Source organism: Mesocricetus auratus, unplaced genomic scaffold, assembly GCF_017639785.1.
Source record: "Mesocricetus auratus isolate SY011 unplaced genomic scaffold, BCM_Maur_2.0 Super-Scaffold_100018, whole genome shotgun sequence".
NCBI lineage: Eukaryota > Metazoa > Chordata > Mammalia > Rodentia > Cricetidae > Mesocricetus > Mesocricetus auratus.
In genome coordinates this window covers 8,391,273-8,419,220 of record NW_024429199.1, presented here as the reverse complement: position 1 = coordinate 8,419,220, position 27,948 = coordinate 8,391,273, and the positions used below count along the sequence as shown (strand labels likewise).

Below are 27,948 nucleotides of genomic sequence, written 5' to 3'. Positions count from 1 at the left end.
CTCCTGAGGGCCCTACCTCTAGCCCTCCAGTCTTTGATGAAGAGGTTAGCATGAAATTTGAGTACCCAGAGAAGTTGTTCTATCAATTTCCAAAATTGTGGAATCAAATCTCCCTTTATTGTGGCTTGCTAGTTAATAGCAGCCGAAGAGAGACACTTTCAGTTTCCTGAAATGATTCCCATGGCCCTCCTTCCCATAAGCAGGGCTGAGCTTTTCAGAATGCAGCCCCTGAGTGACCTGCTTTAAAATCCTCCACTGCGTTTGGGACCTGTAGCATACCCCGGGCACCACACCTCAGATCAGTTGGCAATGTTTGCCGTGTACACAATCTTCCTGAGATGAAGTTTAGAAGCCAGAGTTTGGAACTGACACCTGGAGGAAGTTAACCCTTGACAGTCAGCCCTGAGGGACACTGGGAATTAGAGTGGGTTACTTTCTTGAGTTCTTCTTCTAGGGCAGCTCTGAGGAGTGGGCCATATTATTTTTATGAAACTCCCTTTTCAATGAATTATGTGTAAAAAAAAAAGTCAGGAAACTAATTTCAGAAAAAGTCCACCAGTGTTTGGGAGCTGTCGTTTGTGTCCTGACAAACAGCCTGTTTACACCAAAAACAGAGGGTGCACTTTCTGGCACTGGCTCTGGCTGTGGTCCGACAGGGACAAGTGCCTTTGTGGACCTGTTCTAGATCTGACATTTTACTGTCCAGTGAGTTGCATTTTCAAGGGAAATAAACAACCTTGAGTTACTGATGGTAGGGTTAGAATTGGCAGTTATTAATTACGCTTAGTGAGTATCTGGCTACACAGGACTAAGTTCTTTTCTGAAAAGAGAGAATGGGTAAACCTGTTTTGCCCTTTAATGGACTCTGTGTCTGCCTTCTTGGCTCTCTGGGAAGCACACTTTAATGTACTCTCAAAGAGCAGTGGAAAAAGTACAGATCTGTGCATGTATGCTGGGAGCCACACTCACACATACACACACACTACATTACATAAACACACTCACACATACACACACACTACATTACATAAACATATACACACATATATAACCATACATGTAAACAAACATACACATATACACATACCACACGCACATGCACACACATATGTACACACATGCACATGTATACACACACCTGCATACATATAAACACATACATGCTTATACATACACATATGCCACACATAAACATGTATATATCCATCACACATACACACATAAATACATACATGCACACATATGCACACACAAAACAGAAACAAGTGCACACATATATAGACACCACACATACATACATATAAGTACATACAGGCACACTGATACATACATCATACATACACATACACACATAAGCCACACATCTACACACATAAACACATACATGAGCACAAATATAGACATCACACATACACATATGCCACACATATAGACACACACACACATATACAAAATTTAAACATTTTGATTTTTATATGCTTAAGGCAGATGTGTGAAATTTCCACCATATTTCAATATGCCTTCTGCATCCCGTGTTCAGTTAGTTTTCACAAAGCATCCCTCTTCCTTTTAAACGGAGTCCTGCTTTGCCTTTGTTAAAGAATCACTGAGCCCAAGGAATTCCTCCGAGAATATTCACAGCTTCTGTTGTCTTGCATTTCTACACACATCGGTGACAGAAACACACGGGGCAGTGGGCATTATTTGTTTCTCAGTTAGAAACAAATGCTAAATAGATGTTGACCAAACTGGCTGAGGAATCTGGATGCGGACTTCAGTCCTAGAGTCTGCATTTATTTGTGATTCTCTGAAAGTCTGTTCATTTTTTCCTTCTGATTGTTTTGCCATCAGGAATACCCAAGAAGACCCTCTAAATTCCTCCTGCCATACTCTGCTGCACATAGAGAGGAACTTAGAAACTTAACTCTATCTCCTCCTCATTTTTCTCTCTTGTACCCATCACCTTCGAATCCTCTGTGTAGTTCACTCAGAGCCTGTGACTAGTCACTCTCTGGCTTCTCCAGTTAGTCACCCGTATGTGCTTACTCTTCCTCTTCAGCTATTTCACAAACTGTGGTTTTTTTTTTCCCCAGTTGAATGGCAGATGGTCACTGAATAGAAAATAGGATAGTCTACCCTATATTATTCCTGAGGAGTCTTAACTGGCCTCTTTTCCCAGATTATTCCTATCTTGCCTTGCATACTGCCCATGAATTTCTCTGACTATACATCCTTACAATTGCATGCCCCCCTTTGACTTACTACTTAAGTCAAAACTTAAATTGTTATCTCTTCCTTGATGCTCCCAGCATCTCACAGACATGGTTAACAGGCTTTTTGCTTTTTTTCGTATTCTCACAGTATAGTTAGTATGAAATTGATGGTAATGAATTCCAGCATATTAAGCACATAGGAAATGATAAAATTACTTGATATGTAGGTAACAAGGTATATTAGGCTAAAAATCGGTTACAATGCCTTCACATTGTTTGCAGTATTTCATCTTGGATTAGAAAAATCATGTTGTCATTTAGCTTTGACACAGTAGGCACCAAGGCAGGACTCAGAGCCTCAGGTTCTTCTGTATCTGTGCCCATGGTGGCTGTTTACTTGCTCACTGGCCCATTCAACTCGACATGTAGACAAGTATATTTAATGATAATTACCAAAGAAGAGAACACTTTATATATTGCTTAAGCTTATTGAGTGCTTTAGCTGAAATGGAATGGTATTATTCATACCACTGGGAATTCTTTAAAATTAAGTAAATTAAAACACTCTCTTGAGAGCCTGGGGAAGTGGCTCAGTGGTTAGGACATTATGGGCTGTGTAAGCTTGAGGGTCCGTGTTTGGATTTCCACCACCCACACAAAAAGTTAGGTGGCTTCACTCTAATTCCAGAAGTTTGAAGAGTCAAGTGCACATCTATAAGGATACCAGCAATCATCAATATCAAAATAAAATGTAAATTTTTATACGGCTGTTTAGATTTTTGTATATGTGTAGTTCCACTTACTCCAGAAACTAGAAGAGGAGATCAAAGCCTTAACCATTAGTTTCTTCCTCATGTCTATGAAGAGGCAAAAGCAACTGACCTTAGATGTTCCAGCAATGCATTTTTCACAAAGTATGTCAAATGTTTATTCTCAGTATCTCTGTTAGCCTTGTCATATTTCCTAATGGATGTATGGAATATTACTTTCGGAAAGTGTAGTACCATTTAGTTTCCTAGTTCTCTTCCAAAATGTTTATTGGAACCTTTCTCTGTACTTTCTTCCACGATGAATCATGTGATGAATCATGTGCTCTTGAAAACCATCGAGGGAAGTGTTTTTTTTTATGAACATTCCTCTCCTCCAATGAGGAAACACAGTTTAGTTCCTTCAAAATTCCCCCTTTGTGGTGATGATTAGGGTGTGCAACAGCAACAAAAAATGCTTTATCAAGTGATCCAAGAATGAACTTCCTAGTTTCTAATGTGATCACAGTCCTACCTCAGATACTGACCATGAATGATGTCAACTGATCAACATGCTACGTGTGTGCAACCAATAGGCTCCTTTCCAAGGATGGGGAGGTCAGCCTCATTTTCTCTTTATGTTCCTGTACAAAAGCTCTATTTTTTGAAGTAAGAGGAGTTCACATTGGACTCTATGATCTAAGGTTACAGTACATCAGAACTGTACTGCAACTGGATGCTAGCACATAGGCGTTTTATACTGCAAGCTATTTGACAAGCACAGAAGATTACATAAAAAACATTGTCTAAAGTTCAATGTTCAGAATAAATGTGACTATAAATCCCATATCAAAGTTCAATGCATCGATAATTTTATCAAGTATTTAGTTAATAACTCCAAAGGACATATGGCAAGTATTTACCACCAGACATCTGTGAGGGTATTATATGTGGTCTTTAGCAACAAGTGACTTACCTAAGATAAACAACTAAATTAAAAATTGGTGCCCTAATGGGACTGACCTAGCCCCTCTGCATATATCTAACCGTTGTATAGCTTGGGCTTCTTGTGAGAATCCTGACAGCGGAAGCAGGGACTGTTTCTGACTCTTTTGTTGACTTTTGGGACCCTAATCTTCATACTAGGTCACCTTGCTCAGTCTTAATACAAGGGAAGGTACTTAGTCTACTGTAACTTGATATGCCATGTTTAGTAGACACCCAGAAGAGGATGAGTGGATTGGAAGGAACAGGAGAAGGGAGGTGGGGAGAATTGGGAGGATAAGAGGGAGGGGAAACTGTGGTGGGGATGTAAAATAAATAAATAAATTAGTAAAAATTGGTGCACTAATTTGCCATACTTGGTCAAACCTGAAGTGCGGTCTCTGAACTCTAGGCATTTTGTGTATGCTTATGTGTAAATTTAGGCATGGCAGATGTAGGTGAGACAAGTTGCATGATGGCTAATACCCATGTGCTTGAAGGCCTGAAATTCCATGTCAGTAGACTTCATTTCATAAATGCTCTGCACACAACAGCAGCTAAATCAAAACAGAACAACCAACTCACCAACCACCAACTGCAATAAATAACCTTGTCCATATGGTGAGGTGTACCTGGTAATATTTTCAGAGGCTGAATCGAGTGATGCTAGCAAGAGGAAGGGACAGACAGAGGTTCCCTATGATGTCTGTGACAGTTGTTCTGGGCCCCAGCATATGAGGAAGAAATAGAAATGATTACGATTAAAGAGAAAAGATAGTGCCGTATTGCCATGATCTCTATGGGGACCAATTAGAGAAAGGTTTTGGTGGGGGAAGGAAAAAAAGGAATGAGCAACATGATTCCTCTGAGAATTGCCTTCTTCTGTTTTCTGTGATCATTATGAGAAGGGGAAGAGAGGCAGGAGTATCCACCCCCAAGTCAAGCAGACGTTGAGCCCAGGAAGAGTTCATAGAAGGAACAGGGTCTGATTACCTGGAACAGGAACTTGACAGAGGCCTTCCTGGCAGTCTTGTTGAAATAGAGATACAGAACCACGATAGCTCCAGGGTGCTCTAGGTAGAAGGCTTTTGTTTAGATATGATAAGTGACTAGGTGTGGATGAGTGCACCTTGCAAACTGTAGGTGTTCTGTAACAGTGCCACGAAGCCTCCAGAGCCACACTGCCACAGGACAGTAGTTGGTTTTATTCATTAAAATATGTGTACTGATAGGTGATGACAGCAAAGACATCCTGACTCCAATTCCATTGGTATGCTATTCTAACCTACTTGCCACACAGATTGTTTGCCAAGTCAACCTAAACTTTCCTTTCCTTATTTGTTCATAAGACATAGTTCCTCCCTCACCTCCAGGATATGCCTGGAATACTTGGAGATCAGCTGCCTTAGCTTTTAGGGAGACAGAGTAAGACATTAGAGGTCAACATTTGTCCATTTTGCTCGCATTAACTGAGAGTGGTGTGTAGCACAAATATAAAAAACCCAGAGGTAGCTATTGGGGTTCAAACTGAAGATCAGAGAAGCAAAGCAGCCAACCATTAGAGAGTCCTCACCTCTACCAATGCTCAGATTGAAGGGGTGATCCACCAAACCTCAGATTGCGTCTGTAGACTGCACAGCTCTTCAACAAGCCTCAGACTGCTCCTGAGACTGCACTGAGCTCCTTATATTCTCTCTAGTGCTGGAATTAAAGGCTTGAGCTCTGTTTCTCTTTTAGACTGATTCACTCTCATATACCCTTGAGTGGCCTTGAACTCACAGAGATTCATCTGCCTCTGTCTCTTGAGTCCTGGGATTAAAGGTGTGTGCCATTACTGCTCAGCTTTTATAGCTGTGGCTAGCTTTGTATTCTGATCTTCAGGAAAGTTTTATTAGACCGTAAACAATATATCACCACAATGGTGCTTCTCTTTAACTGTAGGAAGAAATTATATACATCTGTTTAGAATTATGAGTGACTCAGATACTTACCTTTAATCAGTTGATGTTTCAGTGAAGACTCTAGTATATGCAATAATGAACTCTTAGTGAAGGCAAATCAATTTCTGGTTGGTTTCCTAATAGCATAACATTTGCTTGATAATGATAGCATTTAGATGTGATATTTTAAATGTTGTATTTATATGTGATATTCTTTAATGTTTTGGTTTTGGTGTGCTTGTCAGTATGTGAGGGGTGTGGATGGTGCAAGTACTCATGTGTATGGGTACACATACTCTTTTATTCTTTGAGGTAGGACCTCTCACTGAAACTGGATCTAGGTCGGTACCCGACAAGTCTCAGAGATTATCCTATCCCTGCACAGCACTGACACATCCAGATTTTCATGTAGGTGCTAGAGATTTGAACTCAGGTCCTCATGCTTGTACAAGAACTCTTGCCCACTGATCCATTAACACTTTTTTTCATATGCTATCATTTGGTAATCATAATATAGATTCTTCAGTCCTTTTGGATTAGATGGCATTTATGAAAAACGACATGAAAGAAGAATAATTTGGGACAACTAGGGATCTAAGGTCACACTCATATTAACCTAGGTCTCATCATGACTTCAGATCCAGAATATCCAAAAACAGATATGTAATTTCTCTCTTTATTTCATTCTCATCAGAGGTATTGAGCATGTCCAGGATTGGACAGCAAGCTCTTACAGACATGATTTTCTTCATCTCACAAGTTTATTGCTATAATTCTTACTCCTAAATGATGAAGTTGAGGCATGAGAGGTTAAAAATTCAAGTCCCACTGTGATGCTACCATTCCTAACCATCTGACTGTGCTCTGAAGTGTTCTTGGAATGAATTATGCTTGATACCCTGGCTTGCATCTTCCTTCTGTGTGTCTGCTCACCCATAATTTCCTTTCCAAGGTTCTACTGGCATTTCCTTGAGTCCATCAGTCTGTTTGTTTTTTCTGAGACAGTGTTTCTCACTCTCTAGACCATGCTGGCTTTGAACTCATAGAAATAGATCTGCCTTTAACTCCCCAATGGCGGGATTAAAGGTTTGGGCCACTGTCATCTGACTATATATAAATCAGGTTTGATTGTCAACATTTTGAATCTTGACCTGATAACAGGGAGTTTTTGCAGTGTGCTTTTAAGTGACTTCTTTTATCTGATTAGAACCATTCCCTTTATAGAGAATACTGAGTGAAAACTGAGAGTCCTCTGTCACTATTTTCAACATCTTTCATTAGGCCCAGGGATGTATACACATCTCACTGGTTTTTAAAATATAAACAAATAGAACATTCCTATGGCTCTGAAGTTCCCATGTCAGTATGATAGACATCTGTCAATTATTTGCAAAACACATTTCAGGCTTTGGTTATGTTTGTCTTACTTCCACTATTATAGGCATTTATTTTCTCAAGGAGACACTTATTTCTCACAGTATCCAAGTTATTATTGATCCCTTTTTTTGGTTACTGTTAGTCAGTGTCACTTCTATGTCATGGTATGGTATAATAAAAATGTCACTTTCAGAAGTGTTCGTAAAGCATATGTGTTTGGATGTATGTAATGTCATTTACTCAATAACCCCTTTTCATAGCGAAGTGTCAAACTCCGACTTATTTTCAGACTTAATATCTTGTAAAAATTACTAATTTCTTGACTATTTCTACATATCCATCAAATACACCCAGAAGGTTTCTTATGTTCCTGATTGGTGGATGACATCCCCAGAGTCTCTATTTGAGCATGTCTGGAGTGGGTCAGAGAATTCCTACTTTAATGTTTCCATACCAAGCCTATATTCCTGGCACAGAGACCACATTTTGAGGTCTGTAGACCTACATAACTCTCTGTGACATGTCACATGTCCTGCGATGTCTGGATCCCTTCTTGACCCTCCCCCCACTCTTCACTGCCCAGAAGCAAGTTAAATTTTTTTTAAAAAATTATGGTAACTTCTATATTTTATTTTCATGCATAAATAGTCCATTATATAAAATTTATTTGTATGTATTATATTTGTATTGGGATAATTGTCTATGACTGATGTGTCTATGACTGTAGCTTAGGAGAGAGTTGAAATGGCTTTGGTGTTTGTGTTCTTCCAGAAAGGGTGCCAGTAGAGTCTCTAAAAGGAACCGACCTGCCAGGAGCTTCAAGCGCAAGCTAAGGAAGGGTTTCCCCAGGTGCAAAGGGCAGGATGAGCTATTGTTTCCCTGTTGGGCTTGACAACATCACATGCCCTGAAGATTACAATCCACAGCAGGTGCGTCATCTTTGAGTATGAAGGATGGCATTATATTGCCACTGCAAGCAGAAAATAATTTTTTATTTACAATCTTTCCTTCCTGATGGGAGTGAAGCCAAGCAAAATTCTAAGTATGAGTGATATAAACAGATACATTCAGTCAAACAGTTAAATTGTATGTATGTAGGAAACAGAAGCCCAGAATTGCTGAAACAGAAGTTCTGAAAATTAGCAAATAGTTTCTCTGTAAATGAAAATTTCCTTATCTTTAATCACTGGATTTACACAAGCTGTTTGCTTGTATGTAACTTGAGCAGAAGAAACACGTAAGTCATAGACAATTATCCCAAATACAAATATAATATATGCAAATAAATTTTATAGAATGGAGTATTTATGCATGAAAATAAAATATAGAAGTTACCATAATTAAAAAAATGTAACTTGCTATATAAATTGATGTGTGATCAATGCCCTTTGAATCAGGAAACTAGCGAGCTGATCAGTATAGTTCATCTATGTTGCTTCGTTGATGGAAATATATGGAGAATTTTTACCATTTCTGGAAAAGCTTGTCTATTTTAACTATTCATTTCCAATAAGCTAGTACATATTCATAAATAGATGCACAGTTTTTGAAAATGTGTTTAAATTTTATAGAAACGTTATCACAATGGTGAGAATCGTACTTCAGCTTCCTTTTGTACCTCTGTGATTTACTTGTTTACCTCTGTGTAAAGTTTCTGTAACTGTTCATTCTCATGATGGATATTTAGGCTCTGTCTTGTTTTTACTTTGTTTCTTTTTTTACGGTGCTGAGGCTTCAGCTGTGACCCTCTAGCATGCTAAACACACGTTTTACCACTGAGCAACACTTCCTGCTCTTGTTTCCTGTGTGCCAGTGCTAAAATTCTTGAGTGAAATTTCTTGTTGCGTATTTTCTTGAGCACATTAAACACAGAGTCAGGAAGTGAATCTGAGCTGCACACAAATACCCAACTCTACCAGCTGGTGCCAGATTGGTCTCTGAATAGGTTATATCAAATTATACTGCCACTAGAGCTGCATAAACATTGTTTGACATTTTTCCCCACACTGGAAAATAGGAGGACTGTAAGGTGTCCAGTTATAGAGTTGAATGTACACTTCATTGTGATTTATGTGTAGTACCTAGTTATGGCATAGGGCCTGGCCGTGCTGCTTATTGTTATTGGTTTCTTGGGCTTTCTATTTCTGTGAATTGTCCACCTATAGTCTTTGCCAATTTTCTCATTATTGATTATTGACCATCCCCCAGTACTATATGAATATCAATCATATTTTGGTTATATACTTTGCAAATACTCTTCCAAAGGTTTTTGGCTTGTGTTTTGACTTTTACTTTGTAGTAATCTTGTGGAATTGAAGTTTAAGATGTGTTGTAATGAATTTTCAAAATATTATCAGGTCTCCCAATTTGTCTTGCTAATCTGTTCTTGTAGATTTTTTGGGGGGGTTGTTGTTCTGGTCCAATATCCTTAGCAAGTTTTAAAATTCACCATTATATTTTTGTGAAGTTATTGTATATTTTGGAGGTAGCATATATATATAAATTTATTTCATATGAATTGTAATGGTTCTAATATCATTCACTGAGTCATTCATCCTTAGCACTAATTTTGTGTGTTTGGGTCTGAATTTTTACAACTGTATTTAGAATTTGACTAACTGAGACACTGAAGATTTGTAATTCTTGGTTTGATCACACTCACAAGCTTGTATGTTCAGTATCTGACTCACAATATCTATCTGTGAGATTGTGTGTATGTGTGTGTGTGTGATGTGTGTGGGTGTGTGCATGAGCGCACAAAGATGGGTGTAGCATAGAGCATATATTGTCAGGGAGAAGTACTTTTATATAGTCTACTTGCTGATCAAAGTTTTCCTATGCTAACAAGTTTCTCATATGCATATGAAATACTTCCATATCACAAAGGGCTTTGGTAGTGATGGAGGTGGAGACAAAAAGAATTAACGAATGGTGAAAGTATTTTTAATTCTTCTCATCTTAGTGGTGGTGGAAATTTGATGGTGATGGTGAGCATAACATGCAGCCCTTTGTGGCATAAGAGTCCAGAAAGAATTAAAGGCTAGGGAGGGTTTGGAGACAGTTTCAATCAGATTTCGCATTGTACTTTCATTTTAAGAATCCCGGAGTGTGTGTTTAAAAATCCCAGAGCCAGAGGTGAAAAGGCATCTCAAGTATCAAAAGCTACCATTTGCACGTGTGACAATTTCACTGAAGCAATAGCAAATGCTTCTGGTGTTGCAGTGTTCTCTTCTTGTTCTTTTAAAAATGACCGTGATTGGTTAATTGGAATCTACGTCTCTCTCCTTTTTAGGTGGTTCTTTGGAGCAATCAAAAGAGCAGATGCAGAAAAGCAGCTACGGTATTCGGAAAACCAGACGGGCGCCTTTCTAATCAGAGAGAGTGAAAGCCAGAAGGGGGACTTTTCCCTCTCAGGTAGGGGCATTGCTCTGTGGTGTGGAGCAGGGGTTTGGATGTTTGCAGTTGGGAGCTTGCTATGTGTACCTGTGTATGCTAATGGTAGATTTTCCTGATTTCTTTTAATCACAATTTCACCAAAATTAAACCTGCTGAACTCCTCAGGAGAAACATAAATTAGATAAGAAACTCTATGACTAGAAGTTTCTACAAACAATTCCCAGTATATGAACTATAGATAAGAAATGAAAAGTCCATTGATCACTCACTCGGTTGGGGTTCACATAAGCTAGTATCTTTTTGAAGAAGTAACTTAAAAGAAGCAAAAAAAAAATTGCACTAGTATCAAAACCAATCTTGTAAATATTCAATTTATCTCTTTCCTCCTTCCCATTTTCTCATTCTACGTATTTCACTTGTCTTTATCTGATAAGTAGGAAAATTGAAATGCTGTATGAAAATGCATTTAGTCAACCTAGTGGATGCATAATTTTGTCAAATACAGTTTTTTCAGTTCTGAGAAAAATGCATTGCTGTGATGTCCTAAGAAAAGTGAAGCCTGGGGAACATGACACATCTGCAGAGATGCAGACACACATGTCTGCTTTCACAAGGCCATGTTCCTGGTCAGATACAATAATGCAAAACGTTCTTGCTTAGAGCTGCCGCGCCAACCCAGCTCTACGTGTGAAACTTTCTTTCTCTTGCCTTGTCTAGATTGCTATTTGTCTAACATGTATACAAACACACACACACACACACACGATCTAAGATCGTGTATTATCCTTTTAAGCATGTGTTCTGTTTTACTGACTAGATTAAAAAAATTAGTGGATCTTGCTTCTTTTCATTCTGGTTTCCTGTTAATCTCTATCTTGTATATTTCATGATGCCTTCTTGGCTCATTAGAAGTTGTGATGACCTTCACAATGTCTCATTTTAAGAATTGAGATGGGAATTCTGGCCAGGTTGTGAAAACTTGACCCCCTTCCTCCTTCTACAAACTTGTAGTCCCATATGTGTGTGTGTGTGTGTGTGTGTGTGTGTGTGTGTGTGTGTGTGTGTGTGTATTTTTTAAAAGGACAGTCTTGAATGTTACTTATTGGAGATACATTTTCAATACTGAAAAATTCTTCCCACTTGCTTCGTTTTATGACTGACCTATATTTATTTATGTATTTTCTTTTTAAAATATTTTTTATTTAAATTAGAAACAAGATTGCTTCACATGTCAATCCCAGCTCCCTCTCCCTCCCCTCCTCCCCTACCTACATCCCCTAGCCTTCCTACCTGATCCCCACCCCGTTCCCCAGGGAGGGTGAGGTTTCCCCCAAATGTCCAGGCTGAGAGAGCATCCCTCATTGTGGGATGGGCATTTAAAGTCCATTTGTGTGTCAGGGATAAATACTGATCTACTACCCAAAGCCCCCTAGGTTGCCGAGGCCTCCTCACTGACACCCACTTTCAGGGGGTCTGGATCAGTCCCATTCTGGCCTCTCACCCATCAGTCTGGGGTCCAAGATCTCCCCTTTGTTCAGGTCAGCTGTTTCTCTGGGTTTTACCAGTCCTGTCTTGACCCCTTTGCTCATCAGTCCTCCCTCTCTGTCACTGGGTTCCAGGAGTTCAGTTCAGTGTTTAGCTGTGGGTGTCTGCCTCTGCTTCCATCTGTCAGTGGATGGAGGTTCTAGAATGGCATATAAGGTAGTGCCAAACTCATTATCAGAGAGGGGCATTTAAGGTAGCCTCTGCACTGTTGCTTAGTTTGCCAGTTGGTGTCATCCTTGTAGATCTCTGGAAATCTCACTAGTGCCAGATCTCTCCTCAAACCTAAAATGACTCTGTCTATTATGGTATCTCTCTTCCTGCTCTCCTCTATTCTTCCCCCGACTCAACCGTTCTGCTCCCCCATGTCCTCCTCTCCCTTCCTTTTCTCCCCTTCTATTTTTTCCTGGCTTACTCTCCCCTCCCCCATGTTCCCAATCTGCTCAGGAGATCTTGCCTCACTCCACCTTCTCTGGGTTACCATGAATATCTCTCTTAGGGTCCTTCCTGTTTCCCAGTCTCTCTGACAGTGGGGTTGTAGGTTGACACTCCCCTGATCTATGCCTAAAATCCATGTATGAGTGAATACATACCATGTTTGTCTTTTTGTGACTGGGTTACCTCACTCAGGATGGTTTCTTCTAGTGCTGTCCATTTGCTGGCAAATTTCAAAATTCTACTGTTTTTTACCCACTGAGTAGTACTCCATTATGTAAATGTACCACATTTTCTCTATCCACTTTTCAGTTGAGGGGCATCTAGGTTGCTTCCAGGTTCTAGCTATTACAAATAGTGCTGATATAAACATAGTGGAACAGACGTCCTTGTATGAATGTGCATCTTTTGGATATATGCCTGAGAGTGTAATTGCTGGTTCTTGTGGTAGACAAATACCCTTTTTCCTCAGGAATCTCCATACTAATTTCCATAGTGGCTGTATGAGTTGGCACTCCCACCAGCAGTGGAGGAGTGTTCCCCTTTCTTCACATCCTCTCCCACATAAACTGTCATTGGTAGTTTTGGTATTAGCCATTCTGACAGGAGTAAGATGGTATCTCAGAGCGGTTTTGATTTGCATTTCCCTGATGGCTAATGATATTAAGCACTTTCTTAAGTGCCTTTCAGCCATTTTAGACTCCTCTATTGAGAATTCTCTATTTAGTTCTGTATCCTACTTTTTAATTGGATCCTTTGGTGTTTTGGAGACTTGCTTCCTGAGTTCTTTGTAAATTTTGGAGATAAGCCCTCTGTCAGATGTGGAGTTAGTGAATATCTTTTCCCATTCTGCGGGCTGCCTTTTTGTTTTGTTGACTGTGTCCATTGCCTGGCAGAAGCTTCTCAGTTTCAGGAGGTCCCACTTATTAACTGTCTATCTCAGTGTCTGTGCTACTGGTGTTATGTTTAGGAAGCCTCTCCTGTATCACTTTGTTCAAGGGTACCACCCACTTTCTCTTCTAAGAGGTTCGTTGTGACTGGATTTATGTTGATGTATTTGATCCATTTGGACTTAAGTTTTGTGCACAGCGATAGACATGGATCTATGTGCATTTTTCTCCATGCCAGAATCCAGTTATGCCAGCACCATTATTTGAAGATGCTCTCTTATTTCCATTTTATAATTTTAGATTCTTTGTAAAAAAACAGGTGTGTTGGTTAATATCAGGGTTTTTGATTCAATTCCATTGGTCTACCTGTCTATTTTTGTGCCAATACCAAGCTGTTTTCAGGACTATAGCTCTATTTTTACTATGTTGATCCTACCTATCCAAGAGCTTGGGAGATCTTTCTATTTTCTGATGTCTTCTTTAATATCTTTCTTTTAAGACTCAAAGTTCTTGTGATATAGGTCTTTCACTTGTTTGGTTATCATTACCCCAAGGTATTTTATGTTGTCTGTGGCAATTGTAAAGGGTAATCTTTCTCTGATTTTTTTCTCAGCCCCTTTATTGTCTGTATATAGTAGGGCTACTGATTTTCTTGAGTTGACCTTATATCTGCCACTTTGCTGAAGGTATTTATCAGTTGCAGGAGTTCCCTGGTAGAGTATTTCCGATCACTTATGGAAACTATCATATCATCTGCAAATAGTGAAAGTTTTACCTCTTCCTTTCCAATTTATATCCCCTTGATTTCCTTCTGTTGTCTTATTGCTGTAGCTAGAATTCAAGTACAGTATTAAAGAGGTATGGAAAGAGTGGACAGCCTTGTCTTGTTCCTGATTTTAGAGGAATTGCCTTGAGTTTCTCTCCATTTAGTTTGATGTTGACTGTTGGTTTGTTGTATATAACTTTTATTATGTTTAGGTATGTTCCTGTTATTCTAGATCTCTCCAAGGCCTTTATCATAAAGGAGTTTTGGATTTTGACAAAGGCTTTTTCAGCATCTAGTGAGATGATCATATGATGTTTGTTTCTCAGCCTGTTTATATGGTGGATTACATTGATAGATTTTTGTATGTTGAACCATCCTTGCATCCCTGGGATGAAACCTACTTGATCATGGTGAATGATTTTTCTGATGTGTTCTTGGATCTGATTTGGCAGTATTTTATTGAGTATTTTTCCATCAGTGTTCTTGAGGGATACTGGTCTAAAGTTCTCTTTCTTAGTTGTGTCTTTGTGTTATTTGGGTATCAAGGTTATTGTAGTCTTGTAAAAAGAGTTTGGCAAAGACCCTTCTGCTTCTATTGTGTGGAATACTTTGAGGAGAATTGGTATAAGCTGACCTTTGAATTTCTGGTAGAATTCTGCACCAAAGCCATCTGGACCTGGGCTTTTTTTGGTTGGGATAATTTGATGACTGTTTCTATTTTCTTAGGGTTATAGGTCTATTTAAATTCTTTATCTGATCTTGATTTAATTTTGGCAAGTGATATCTATCCAGAAAATTGTCCATTTCCTTTAAATTTTCAAATTTCAAACCTGTGGAGTGCAGGTTTTCAAACATGATTCTCTGGATTTCCTCAGTGTAAGTTGTTATGTCCCCTTTTCATTTTTGATTTTGTTAATTTGCATATTCACACTCTGTCATTTTTAAGTTTGGATAAAGTTTTGTCTATATTGTTAATTTTCTCAAAGAACCAATTCTTCGCTACATTGATTGTTTGTATTGTTTTCCTAGTTTCTACTTTATTGATTTCAGCCATCAATTTGATTATTTCCTGGCATCTACTCCTCTGGGGTGAGTTTACTTCTTTGTGTTCTAGAGCTTTCAGTTTTGCTGTTAATTCTCTAGTGTGGCTATTCTCCAGTTTCTTCATGTGGGCTCTTAGTGCCATGAACTTTCCTCTTAGCACTGCTTTCAAAGAAGTGTCCCATAAGTTTGGATATGTTGTGTCTTCATTTTCATTGAACCCTAGGAAGTCTTTAATTTCTTTTTTTTATTATTTCTTCTTTGACCCAGGAGTGGTGCAATTGCACATTATTCAATTTCCATGTGTTTGTAGGATTTCTACAATTTGTGTTGTTGAATTCTAACTTTAAAGCATGATGTTTTGATAAGATATATGGAGTTATTCCATTTTTTTTGTACCTGTTGAGGTTTGTTATGTTGCCAAGTATGTGGTAGATTTTAGAGAAGGTCCCATGTTATGCTGAGAAGAAGGTATATTCTTTTGTGTTTAGATGGAATATTCTGTAGATGTCTGTTAAACTCAATTGGGTCATAACTTCTATTAGTTCCTTTGTTTCTTTGTTAAGTTTCTGTTTGTTAGTCCTGTCTAGTGGTGACAGTTGGGTTTTGTAGTCTCTCGCTGTAAGTATGTGAGGTTTATGTGTGGTTTGAGTTTAGTAATGTTTCTTTTACGAACATGGATGCCTTTCTGTTTGGGGCATAGATGTTCAATATTGAGACTTTATCTTGGTGGATTTCTCCTGTGATGGGTATGAAATGACCTCCTTCACCTCTTTTGATTGATTTCAGTTTAAAGTCTAGTTTGTTATATATTAGGATTATTACTCTGGTGGTGTTGGGTTTTTTTTTGTGTGTGTTGCTAAGTGTGTTTTTATATTGTGTCTTTCCCATCCCTTTTCAGTGGGTGCAGGAAGAGCCTCTTCCTCTCCTGGTGGTTAGGGGACCATGTTTCCCTTTCGGTGGGTGCAGTCAAATCCAATACTCTCTGGCCTCTTCTCTTTATCCTCTTCTCTCTGCCCTGAGTGGGAGCAGGTGTAGACTGGTTCTCTTAGAAGGCTCCTGGTTGCTTTGTCCTCAGGGGCGATTCGACCTGGCTGCTGTCCCCAGTCCAGGAGATCTGAGAGAGGGCAAGGTGGAGTGACTTAGGACCCAGATGGAGGCCAGGAGCTCACCTCTGCCCTCTGCCCTGAGAGGGGGCGGTAGTAGACCAGACCTATATTTATTTATGTATGCATATTTATACATGCACATTTCCATACACAGGAAATAAAACAGAGATGATCTTGTAATTAGTGCAATATAAGCCTATGTACATCTATATTTATAACACAAACATGTATGTGTATAATAAACATATGGACATACATAATTACATGTGATGTGAAGCCAGTCTCCATTTCTCTTATCTATGATTTGCAGTATCCTGTGAATGCTTCTACATGCCCTTAGTATTTATTATGTACTATCAAGTTACATAACTTTGTATGAGGCGAATCATCATTTTTATTTGGCTTGTTTGATATTTTTTACATTGTTGTTATTTTTCTATTGCAAAATATTGCACTGGGAGTTTCTGTAGATAAATATTTGAATATTTCCATGAGAATACCAAATTCACAGGAGGAAAATTGAATCTTTTTGAAATCTAGGTACTTAATAAAAATAGCTATAAGAGTACTCCTTGCTTAAATGTTTGTTTATTTCCTTTCTCATTATTTATGTATCCAATTTGGTTATAGTTGTTTATTAAAAGCTAGATTAAATGCTTTAGATTAGCATAAGATATAGAAGAATATTTCCTTGGGGAATGCCAACTGAAAGTAGAATCACCCAACTCATACATATCTTTGAATAATGCTGGGGCTACAGCAACTATTCAGAACATTTTCCTCAAGGAGTATTGCGGAACAAAACAGCTTGACAGGCTTAGAGAGAATTACAAGAATATTGGCTGCTGTGAGCTGTGAATACTCCAGGGCTTGCTTATGGACTTAGGAAGCACTGTAGAACTGTTTTTGGAGACTAGCAAATCATTATAGATTCTTTTTCAATGAAGTCAAACACTTTAAAGTCTTTCAAACAAATTATATGATTGCCGTGTATTCACAGGGGATAAAGTAAATGCATCTGATTATGTTTTGCTGAAAGGGAAATTCTCTTATTAGTCAGAGGGAAGGCTATGCAATGGAAAAATGGAAAGAAAAAGGGCTTCAATACACCCACACATGACAGACAATCCAATTGCTGATGGTTGATTATCACCAAGGAGCATCAGATGTACCACCCATAGATTTATTTCCTAGTGCAGTTGTCTTCTTAATCAGTCAGAATTGATGGTCTTCAATTTTGCTGACTGCAGTGCCATTAAAGGAAGACCAACAATATCCTTTTCTATCTTTGTCTCTCCCGCATGATTTTTCTTTACAAGCATCGTCTTTATTCCTTGGGCAGCAGTGGCTTGCAGCTGTCAGAGAAGAGCTTCATGACAGATCATGATTTATTGAGGCTGGGGCAGCTCTAGGATGCAGTGGCCCAAGGTTGGGATTGGGTGCTAATTGGGTTGTTGTGATCTACGTGGTTGTCGGATCTTGTGAAGTCAGAGATCAGAGAAGAGAAGGGCCATGACACCTCTCACAAAGGCGGAACACTAATTAGCTATGAATTACAGCAGCGCTTTTGGATATTACATATCACATGTGGTAGCCAGAGAATCTGTCTTCATTAGACACATGACAGGTAGTTTTAGTGGCTCTATTGTTATTTGTCATTGGTGGTGAATTGTTTTCTGAAGAAAAATATAAAATTCTGACTTCATGTCAACTGGTTTGGCTATTTCGCCACATCAATCAATTACTTAAGAGGAAATTATTATTGCTATTGTCATTAATATTAATTTGATGGCTGGTGTCTTATAAAACATTTGTAGTCTTATTTGATGCTCTCTCATGGAACGTGTGCTTTGAGGGCTAACACTCAACTGCAGGTAAATTTTTCAGAAGAAATTCTGCACGGCACATTGTAGTTTTGCTTTGGCATCTATGTATAATGACCTATTGGGTTAGTAGGCAGGCTATCATACTCATGGTTTTTGAAATTCTTTCAAGAGGAAATAGTAATTGATTTGAAGGCATAAGGCAAACAAGTTCATCAAAAGCTGTTATTTATTTTTTCTGCTTTATTATTTATGATGTTACTTATTTAGGCTTTTGTCTCTTCCTTTGAATGGGCACATTGACAGGGCACACTAAGTTCCAGGTTCTCTGCTAGGTGGGTGACAGCAGAGCTCAGTAAGGGGTAATCCTTGAATTCAGTCTAGAGGATGATTGTAATATACTTGACTTATGAGAAAAGAAGATGCAAAGGCTGAGTCACCCAGAGAAAGTCAGGAAAAGCAGAGGCTGCCCATGTGCTCTGTATCAGTTCGTATTGCATGGTGGCAGTGTACAAAGGACAGTTCCTGCCTGAGTTGTATTTTTGGACTGATAGGAAGTTTGTCTATCATTTAGGGCAGGACCTAGGCCATACCCCATGGATGTAGGTTGAGAGAGTATCCCTCCATAGGGAATGAGTTTCCAAGGCCCATTCATGCACTAGGAATAAATACTGGTTCCACTGTCAGAGAAGTGGATATTAGCCATAAAGCAAAGGACAACTACAGACCACAAACCCCATAGACTGCCCAAGGCCTCCAACTGACACCCATGTTCAGGGGGCCTGGTTCCGTCTTGTGCTGGTTCCCCAGCTGTCAGACTGGGGTCTGTGGACTTCCACTTGCTCAGGTCAGGTGTTTCTGTGGGTTTTCCCAACATGGTCTTGACCCCTTTGCACATTGCTCATCCCTCTCTACAACTGGGTTCCAGGTGGTCTCCTTTTTATTGTTTTATTGCTCTAGCTGGTACTTCAAGTACTAATTGAATGGATATGGAGAGAATGCTTTGTTCCTGATTTCAGTGGAATACCTTTGAGTGCTCTTCACTACTGAGCAATCTCTCCAGCTCATAACATCTCTCTCTGTTTTTTTTTAGTTGTTTCTTTAAAAAAAACTAAGTCATTTTAATTCAGCAGAGAATTGGAAAAGTTTTCCAAACCAGAAGTGTTTCAGGTTCTTTTAAAAATCAACTTTGAGTAGCACATTTTTGGTGATAAAATGTCATTCTTCTGATCATGCAGGTCCCATGGACTATGCAAGTGCTATTTATGGTTGCTGTGAAGCCTTCTTGTGAGACTATAAGATGTACCTCTCTAGGGACATATCTATTTTTAGTATACACACACACACACACACACACACACACACACACACACACACTAGAATTCTTAGAACCAAATAGTGTTATCCTTTAAAATATTTGATTGCCACTGCTAGAAGTATCACATAAAAGGGAAAACTGCCTTTGTAAAAAGAGTATCACCTCATGTATGTTCGTTGAGAATAATATCCACATGAGGAAGAGACCAGTATGATCTGACGTGAATTCCTGAATACTGTGATGGAAGATTAATCTTAGTGATGCTATAGATTTCTAATATGTATATATTTACACGTGCCTTATAAATTAATGTTAAAGACAATTGAAAGAGAATTAGGATAATAGTAGTCTCTTTAAAAAAGATGAATATCCTTCAGGCTGACCTTGTATGTATAATTTACATTGACCTTGTGTGTATCCTTCACATTGACCTTGTGTGTATTCTTCATGTTGACCTTGTGTGTATTCTTCATGTTGACCTTGTGTGTATCCTTCATGTTGACCTTGTGTGCATCCTTCACGTTGACCTTGTGTGTATTCTTCATGTTGACCTTGTGTGTATCCTTCACGTTGACCTCGTGTGTATTCTTCATGTTGACCTTGTGTGTATCCTTCACGTTGACCTTGTCTTTATCCTTCCTGTTGACCTTGTGTATATTTTTCATGTTGACCTTGCATGCATCTTTCATGGTGAATTTACATAGTAAAGGCTTACTTATTTATGAGCAGCTCATTTACTTTGTGTAAAAATGTGCTTTTCCTAGTGGAAAAGGACAGAGACATTTTGTTGTTGCTTCTGTTTCATTCTTCTGTCCCTTCACATTTTCCTAATAGTTTGTAAAGAGCTGTCAGTAGACACTCAAACAATCTCTCCTTTATGCCTTAGTCTCTGGGAACAAAGAGAAGCAAGGCCAGCCACACATCCTTAAACTAGCAAGCCTCAGTCTTGCAAGATCACAGATACAGATAATCCTCTTGTCTTTCATGCTTTAGATTATTTCAGAAACGTGGTTGTATAGCTTACCAGGCCGGCTTTGTCCAAAGTAATATGGCTGTGGTAGAAGAGAAAGATGGAAGACATCATTCCTTAGTGGGACCCCTGCCTTTCTTCCTACCCCTGCCACGTCCAGTCCAGACTCAAACCCACTTTGCACTCCCTTCTCAACCGCTGTTATTACCCCCAAACTTTCCAGATATGCTGAGTCATTCAAGGCTGCCTCTTGCTCCATGGCAAAAGGTCTATGTTTCATTAGCAGTCCCCTGAGTTTCCTATTCATTCTTCATTTATAATTAATGTGGACCTTGTGGCCACTAGAGTTCGTCATTAATTTTGTTACTGTTAACTATGAATGTAAATACAATTGTATATCCCAGGCATGAACAAGTATTAAACGACTTGGAAAAAAAATTGTTCCTTGAATTTATTATGCAATGAAACTTCTATGGATTCTGGGAGCGTTTGATACTGGTTAAAGATGTTTGGCTTTTTAAAAAGTGCTCACGCTGCAGAAAGGGAATCTTCTGTTAATAACTCCACTATCTCATATAGAATGTATTAAATTTTAAACATGTTGGTGCCATCTCAGAAAATGCCTTTTAATTAAAGTCGTAATTTAGTTGTGTTCAGCTTAATTGCAAATATCATTGACTGTAATAGCTAGTGACTTTTCTGTGAGTTATGCTTTATGCTGCCTTTTTCTAATGTTACCACTGATAAGTTGTGTTTCAAATGTTTTAAATACTCTATAAAGTTAAATTAACATTTTATTATGCAGTCTATGGATCTGTGCTGGTGTGGGTGTGCACATACATACAGACACACAGGCAAACACCCCCCTTCTCTCCAGAGTTCTGACTGCTGGAGGAAGCTCTTACTGAAACTCACTCTAGGGTTTCTGGATGCTTCAGTATCCTTTATAGGACTTTTTAATTTTTCTTCTTTTGCTTTTCTGTGAAGCCATGAGGGTGAGTCACTGAAGTCTTCTTGTTTTGAATACCCTGTTATGTTTATTTAAAAGACTGTCTGTGTTGTCATTTTGAGCTACTTGATAGACAGCACAAGCCATGATCCATATTGTTGCTTTTTGAATGGAACTCTACAACTTCTGCTATTAAATAAGTAGAAACTGATGTCTTATGGAGGTCAGTGAATTTGTTGGTTTTGTAGCTCATGATACAATGATGTCCTTTGCTTTAAAATTTTTATTTCCGGAAAATTAAATTGTTCTTTTATTACATTTTGTCTCACGTTGTCTTCATAGGTTGACAGAAGCTAGCTAACAGTCTCTGAAGGAAGCCCCGCCTACTTTCCATTCATTTGATCAGGAACACACTTAGAGCCACAGAATCTTAGCAGCCCTGTAAACTATGTCCATTCATAGTAATTTAGTACAGTCAGATGTTAGACAGATTCTACCCACTCCCTCTGTAGAGGAGTGGGGGTGAGTTACCTAGGTGGCTATAGATGAGGGCAAGGCAGGAGGAAGGTGGGAGGACTGTTTGACCTTTGACCTGCACTCAGCATGTACCCTTGCTTTAGAGAGGAAAGCCATCCTATTGGAAACATCAGGCAGCTGCTGCTGCCCTGCTATGTGGCAGCAGCCCCACGACCCTGGAGTTGTCCCTGTGTAACTTCCTCATTTCCTATATCTGAATGGGAAGCAGCTTTCATCCCAGCAAACATGACTCCAGTTCAAGGCAGACAAAGGGACAATAGTGTAGTGCACACTGGTCTGAGGAGATGACCTTCAGGAAAAGGGCAAGTAAGAGCAACAGTCTCTTGTGATTGTTTTCACACATTGTTCTGGTCAAATATTAACCACTGAGCATTGCTATCATAGTCAGTATAAGGTGTTTTTAAACCACAAAACGTTTATTTCTCACTGTTCTTGTGGTGCCTGGGGTATCTAATATGAAGGTGCTGGGGTATTTAGTGTCTAGGAAGAGCTATTTTCCTGATTTACAGATGGCTGCCTCATGTGACAGAGACAAGGCCCTTAGATTCTTCTTAGGACTTTGTGCTCATGTGTTCCTGTAAATATCTCCCAATGGCCTCCCCTCCAAATCTATCATTTGGGGAATTAGAGCCTCAGTGTACGAATTTTTGATTTGGAATAGGCAAACCTTCAGGTCATATCTATTGCAAAGCATTGAATTATGTTTCCTTTTAATTTTTCATTAGTTGTTGAGAGTTTCAGACAATGTGTTTTGATCCTTTTACCCATCCCCAGCTCCTGTATTTCTAGTGGTCATGTCAGTGAAGTAGAAAACCCACTCACCTAGCAAGGTGAGGGTTGGTGTTTACCTCGCTGGCATGTATTTACAGGCTGGGTACATCAATGCTCACTGCATATACTCATGGAGTAAGTGTACACTCTTCTAATGGAAAGAGGAGGGCAGATGGTGTCTATCTTGTTTTGGCCTAAATTTCAGATTGTTTTATTCACTCAATAGGAACAGCTGCCTGAGATTTTGGCTACTTATAAAAGAATTTCCCTACTTATGTTCTAAGAGATGATTAGCCAACACTCTTATATTGAGCACAGATCAGTATTTAAGTGTATTTAAATCACCCAGTATTATTTCCCCTTGTACTGGAAAGACAAACTGTATTAAAACTTTCAGAGAATACCAAACCAGGATAATCCCAAACTGCAATTTAAATATTTGTTCTTAGGCCTACAGATAAAGTGTAGTAGTTTTTACCTCTTGTCAAGGAAACACCTCTTTGCAATAGATGGAGACCATTACAGAAAATCACAATTAATCAAAATATAGAATTGTATAGCCCTGTCCCAGTAGAGACAACTATAAAATAACTCCAGCACCCAAGGCATAGGGAGCATTGCTGCAAAGGGTGTGGATTGATTGTAAGAGCTAGAGGGTTGGGGAGTTTGGTGTAGGGTTGTATCTTCTAGCAATGTCAGAAGCTTCAGCCATGAAGCCTCACCAACAAGACTACCTAAACATGAGCCGAGGAAGGACCACAGCAATTGACATGCCAAAGTGGATGGAGGGAGGCCCACAAGGCCTCAGCCCTACACAAAGAACTAAAGACAGCTAAGGAATGCTGAGAATGGAAGAAAGAGTCTTCCCCAGGGAAGAGTATACTAACTGGTTCTCCCATTCCAAAAGGTACTGAAATTGTACATACACGTAGCTTTATAAGACTAATGCAGGTTATATTTAGGAACGTATATGGATATACATAACCATATATGTATATAATAACTATTAATGAAAAGGGAGGCTATGAATTTCAAATAGAGCAAGAAGGAATATGTGGGAGGGTTTGGACAAGGAAGAGGGAAGAAAGAAATGGTATAATAATATTTTAATTTCAAAAGTAAAAGAGAATATTCACAAAAGGGAAGGACAGTAAGTACATAGGAAAACAATCTCAAGTAAAAGTGAATGCCCCCAGGGAAGAGGAATCTCTAAAAACAAAATTAAACTTGCTCAATGTAAAGGTTTTCAAGTTTCTTGGTCATAGAATGATTTCTTTTTATATAAAACTAAGTTTAAGAAGAAAAATAGTAGCATACGAGACAGTAAACAATCTGTGAAGATGAAGAGAAAACACTAAAAGGAGTAGAAGAAAAATTTGAACACATTTGGTTTGAAATACTGAGATAAAAGAAAGCCAAAGTCCTGTCCACCAAGACAGAAGAAGCCTCAGGAAATGATGATAGATTGTAGGAAGAGACTGTAGGACTGCCCCGCTAGCCATGCCCATTTTGGGCGTGGCTAGAGGCGCATACGGATGTGGTACTAAAATGTGCCTCTAGCCATGCCTAGCGGTGCAGTCCTAAAGTCTCTCCTACAATAGATGACAAACAGAAAGTTGTCCCTGTGGATAGCATTTGGTGGTTAAAGTGCCTTCTTGAAGAACTCAGTAGAAAGAGAAGGAAGCAGATGAAAGCTGTGAGGCCATACAGCACATAAAAGCAGGCATATCTCCGAAAGTTGTTAGATTAAATTACATGATAGTAAGTAGGTAACAGAAGGAAAAGTTGCCTAGCATTTACCTCCCCCCACCAAAAAAAAAAAGAAACAACAAACAAAAAACAAAAAAAACCAGCCTTTCAGGAAAAATGACTCAACATTTCATGTAAAATATGTGAAAACATCTCTTTGTATGATACCTTTTCCAAAAATAAATGGGAAAAAATTTTCACGAGAATTCATGAGAAAGATAATCTTAAAAGGGTAAATAAAATCCTAATTCTGTTTTATACCATTACATATGGGAAAGATAACTACAAAGATATAAATTCAGTGCAGTTTTATTAGGAAGGTTGGTAAATTGCACAGCTTTTACCTTTCTTCTCCAACAGTTGCCTCCCCTCCCCGTTCCTGTGTCTGTCTGTCTGTCTGCATGTGGGGCTTCCTCCTTTAGCTTTAGGGTTTGTTCACATGCTCCTCACTCCTGAAGGCTTAAGATTAACCCCGGGGGTTTTTACGCTGATGGAATTATGCCAACTAGAGTACATACTCAACAAGCTTCAAATGTTTTCTTACGTTGTTAAATTACTTTTGATACAACAGAGCATCATGCATTTGACTGCATTATCACATCTTTCCTAGAACCCAAAAGAGGCATGCAGCAGCCCTGCTTTACAACCACACACAATCCTACTTAGCTTGACATTTTAGCCTTTCATGGCTTCACTTAAAGCAATAGATCTCCCACTTGACTTTTCTTTTCATCGTCATTGTTATTACTTTTAAAAAGCATATATGATATCAGGTTTCATTCTTTTGTTTTCATTTTTATTTTGTGTGCATTGGTGTTTTGCCAGATTGTGTGTCTCTGTGAGGGCATTGGATCCCCTGGAACTGGAGTTGTAGACAATTGTGAGCTGCCATGTATGCGGGTGCTGGGAATTGAACCCAGCTCCTCTGGAAGAACAGGTTGTGCTCTTAAAGGCTGAGCCATTTCTCGAGCCCTATTCCAGCAGTCTGAAACAGAGTGGGCTTTGTTGATTCTCATCTCCCTGTTCCTCATCCCACTGACCCCCAGTGCGTTTCCAGCTCTTCCTCTTCGTCTCTTCCACCATCTCTTTGGGGTCTCCGTTCCCCACGCCTCTTCCCACCTCTGTGGCCCTCCTTTCATTCCCCAGCCTGTGCTCACGCCCCCGCTATACACATGAATATGGACACTGTGTTAGATTTGCCTGTGAGCAGCAACGTTTGAGTTTTGTGAGTTTGACTCACCTTGCTAAATGGAATCCTTTACAGATCCACCCATGGCTCTCCAAATTTCAGTTTTCTTTACAGTGGAAGAAAATCCCATTCTTATATACTGCATTTTCTTTAGCCACTCATCTGTTTCGGGACGTCTAGGCTGCTTCTGTTTCCTTGCTATTGTGAATAATGCCGCAATAAACATGGATGCGCAGGTGTCTTTATGGGGGAACTGAGTCGTTTGAGTGGCACAGCTCTGTCATAGAGAGTTCTACTTTTCATTTGTGACAGACTTCCATACTGATTAACATAATAGCTGTACTAGGTCACATTCCCAGCAACAGTGAATGCAGGCTCAAATCCTCACCAGCATTCATTATTGTCTCTTTTCTGGAGTATAGCCACTCTGACAAAGGTTTTGGTTTCACTTCTTTGATAAATAAGGAGGCTGTGCACTTTTGAAAGTATTTATGGATCTAGGGTAATCTCTCATATGATCTTAAATTGTCCCGTGCTTCCTATTGGAGTTACACCATCCACTGTGATTAAACTTTCTAGTCTGATCTTTACAATGTTTGTTTTTACTTTCTTTGAACAAAGCACATAGGACTAGGCAGACAGATGTCTGTGAGTTCAAGGCCAGCCTGGTATCCAGGACAGCCAGGGTTATGTAGAGAGTCCCTGTCTTAAAAGAAACAAACAAGCAAACAAAAACAGTCAAACATACAAAACCCCCAAAAACGAAAAAACAGAAGTTATTTTTTTCTGTTCAGATAATGTCCATTCTGGGACTTCCTTACTTTTGAAATATGTATCATGCCCCTTAATTGAGAATGGAAAATAGTTTGTTCAGTCCACTTCTGAGCCCTCAGAAAAGAGAATATAGATCCATATATTGTTTATCTGTGACTACCAACACACTTGAATAAGTAAAAAGGATATTGCACTGTGCATATTATAAGTACGGCTGTGATGAGTTCAATATTTGTGACTGGCAAGAGGAAGTTAGCACTAACAGTCTCCCTGGTCTGGAGGCCCACATCTCATTGTAAGTTTAATGATCTCATTCTGGTGAAAAGTTTAGAGCAGTGAATGACAGAGAGAGACAGAGAGAAGGAAGGAGGGGCAGCCAAAGCTGAGATGTCAGCCACCGGCCGTCCAGTTACTTCTGTATTCCGTACGCAGTCTATGAATAAGAACTCCTCCTCCTCTTGGTTAAAAAGAGCAAAGAAAAAGGAAAAAAAAAAAGAAAGAAAAGAAAACAATAGGAAGACAATAAAACCCCAAACTCTGCAAGCTTCCTCAGCTCCCCTCTGAAACTTTGCCATTGGACGATTTTTGACCACATACTCCCTCTTGTGGTATGTCAGGAAATAACATGCTATGGAGCTAGAAAATGGAAGCATCTTATTATTTTATTCTTAATCCCTCTCCAATGCTATCTTTATTCCTAGAAACAGAAAGCATATTCACATAGATAGTTGACAAATAATATAAGACATAATGGAGGATTGTCAAAATACAAAGTTGCTAAACTTCTATTGTAACAAAATTCCCGAATGACATTGCAATTAAATTTTCATTGATTTTCACAAATACATATTCTATTTTCAGCTCCATTACTCTATCCCATACCCTCTCTTCCTTTGGATCTCTTCCTTTCTCCTGCAAATCCCCTACCACTTTTATCTCTTTTTGTATGTGCATGACATACTGGATTTATGGGAGCTTTCTTCCATGGCATAGCAACTGAAAAGCCACTCTTTAGTACGTAAACTGCCACCCATGCTCATGTAGGGTGTTTTTATGAAGTGTTTTATTTATATTTTCAGTCTTCATGACCCAGTAGTTTATAGGAAGGTTAAAATTTATCTGACTTTATTTGAAAAACATTTCCACAAACTTAGATTGTAAATGAAAACACACCCAGCTGGTAGCAATGCTATTTTTAATTCATCTTAAAGGACTGACCACAGTTTCAATTTTATTATGGCATCTAGAGTCCAGGTGGTGATTGTTATGCAAAATGTGTTCATTATATAAAAAGGGAACAAAATAAATACAATCCAATTTAATAATACAGTAGTTCTAATTTTAAACTGTGCATTTAAAGCAAGACATGCATATCAGATAATTTATAGCTATTTATTAACATCCCATCAATCAGGAAGTAATCTCTAAT

At 38.9% G+C, this 27,948-nt stretch overlaps 1 protein-coding gene across 1 annotated transcript in view; it reads left to right on the top strand.

Annotated features, from left to right (window-relative positions):
- Frk (fyn related Src family tyrosine kinase) overlaps positions 1-27,948 on the top strand; it is a 102,040-nt gene that overhangs the window by 34,579 nt on the left and 39,513 nt on the right. The window contains exon 2 of the mRNA XM_005073266.4: positions 10,553-10,674. Within this exon, the coding sequence (XP_005073323.1) occupies positions 10,553-10,674 (122 nt within the window). The remainder of the gene's footprint in view (positions 1-10,552; positions 10,675-27,948) is intronic.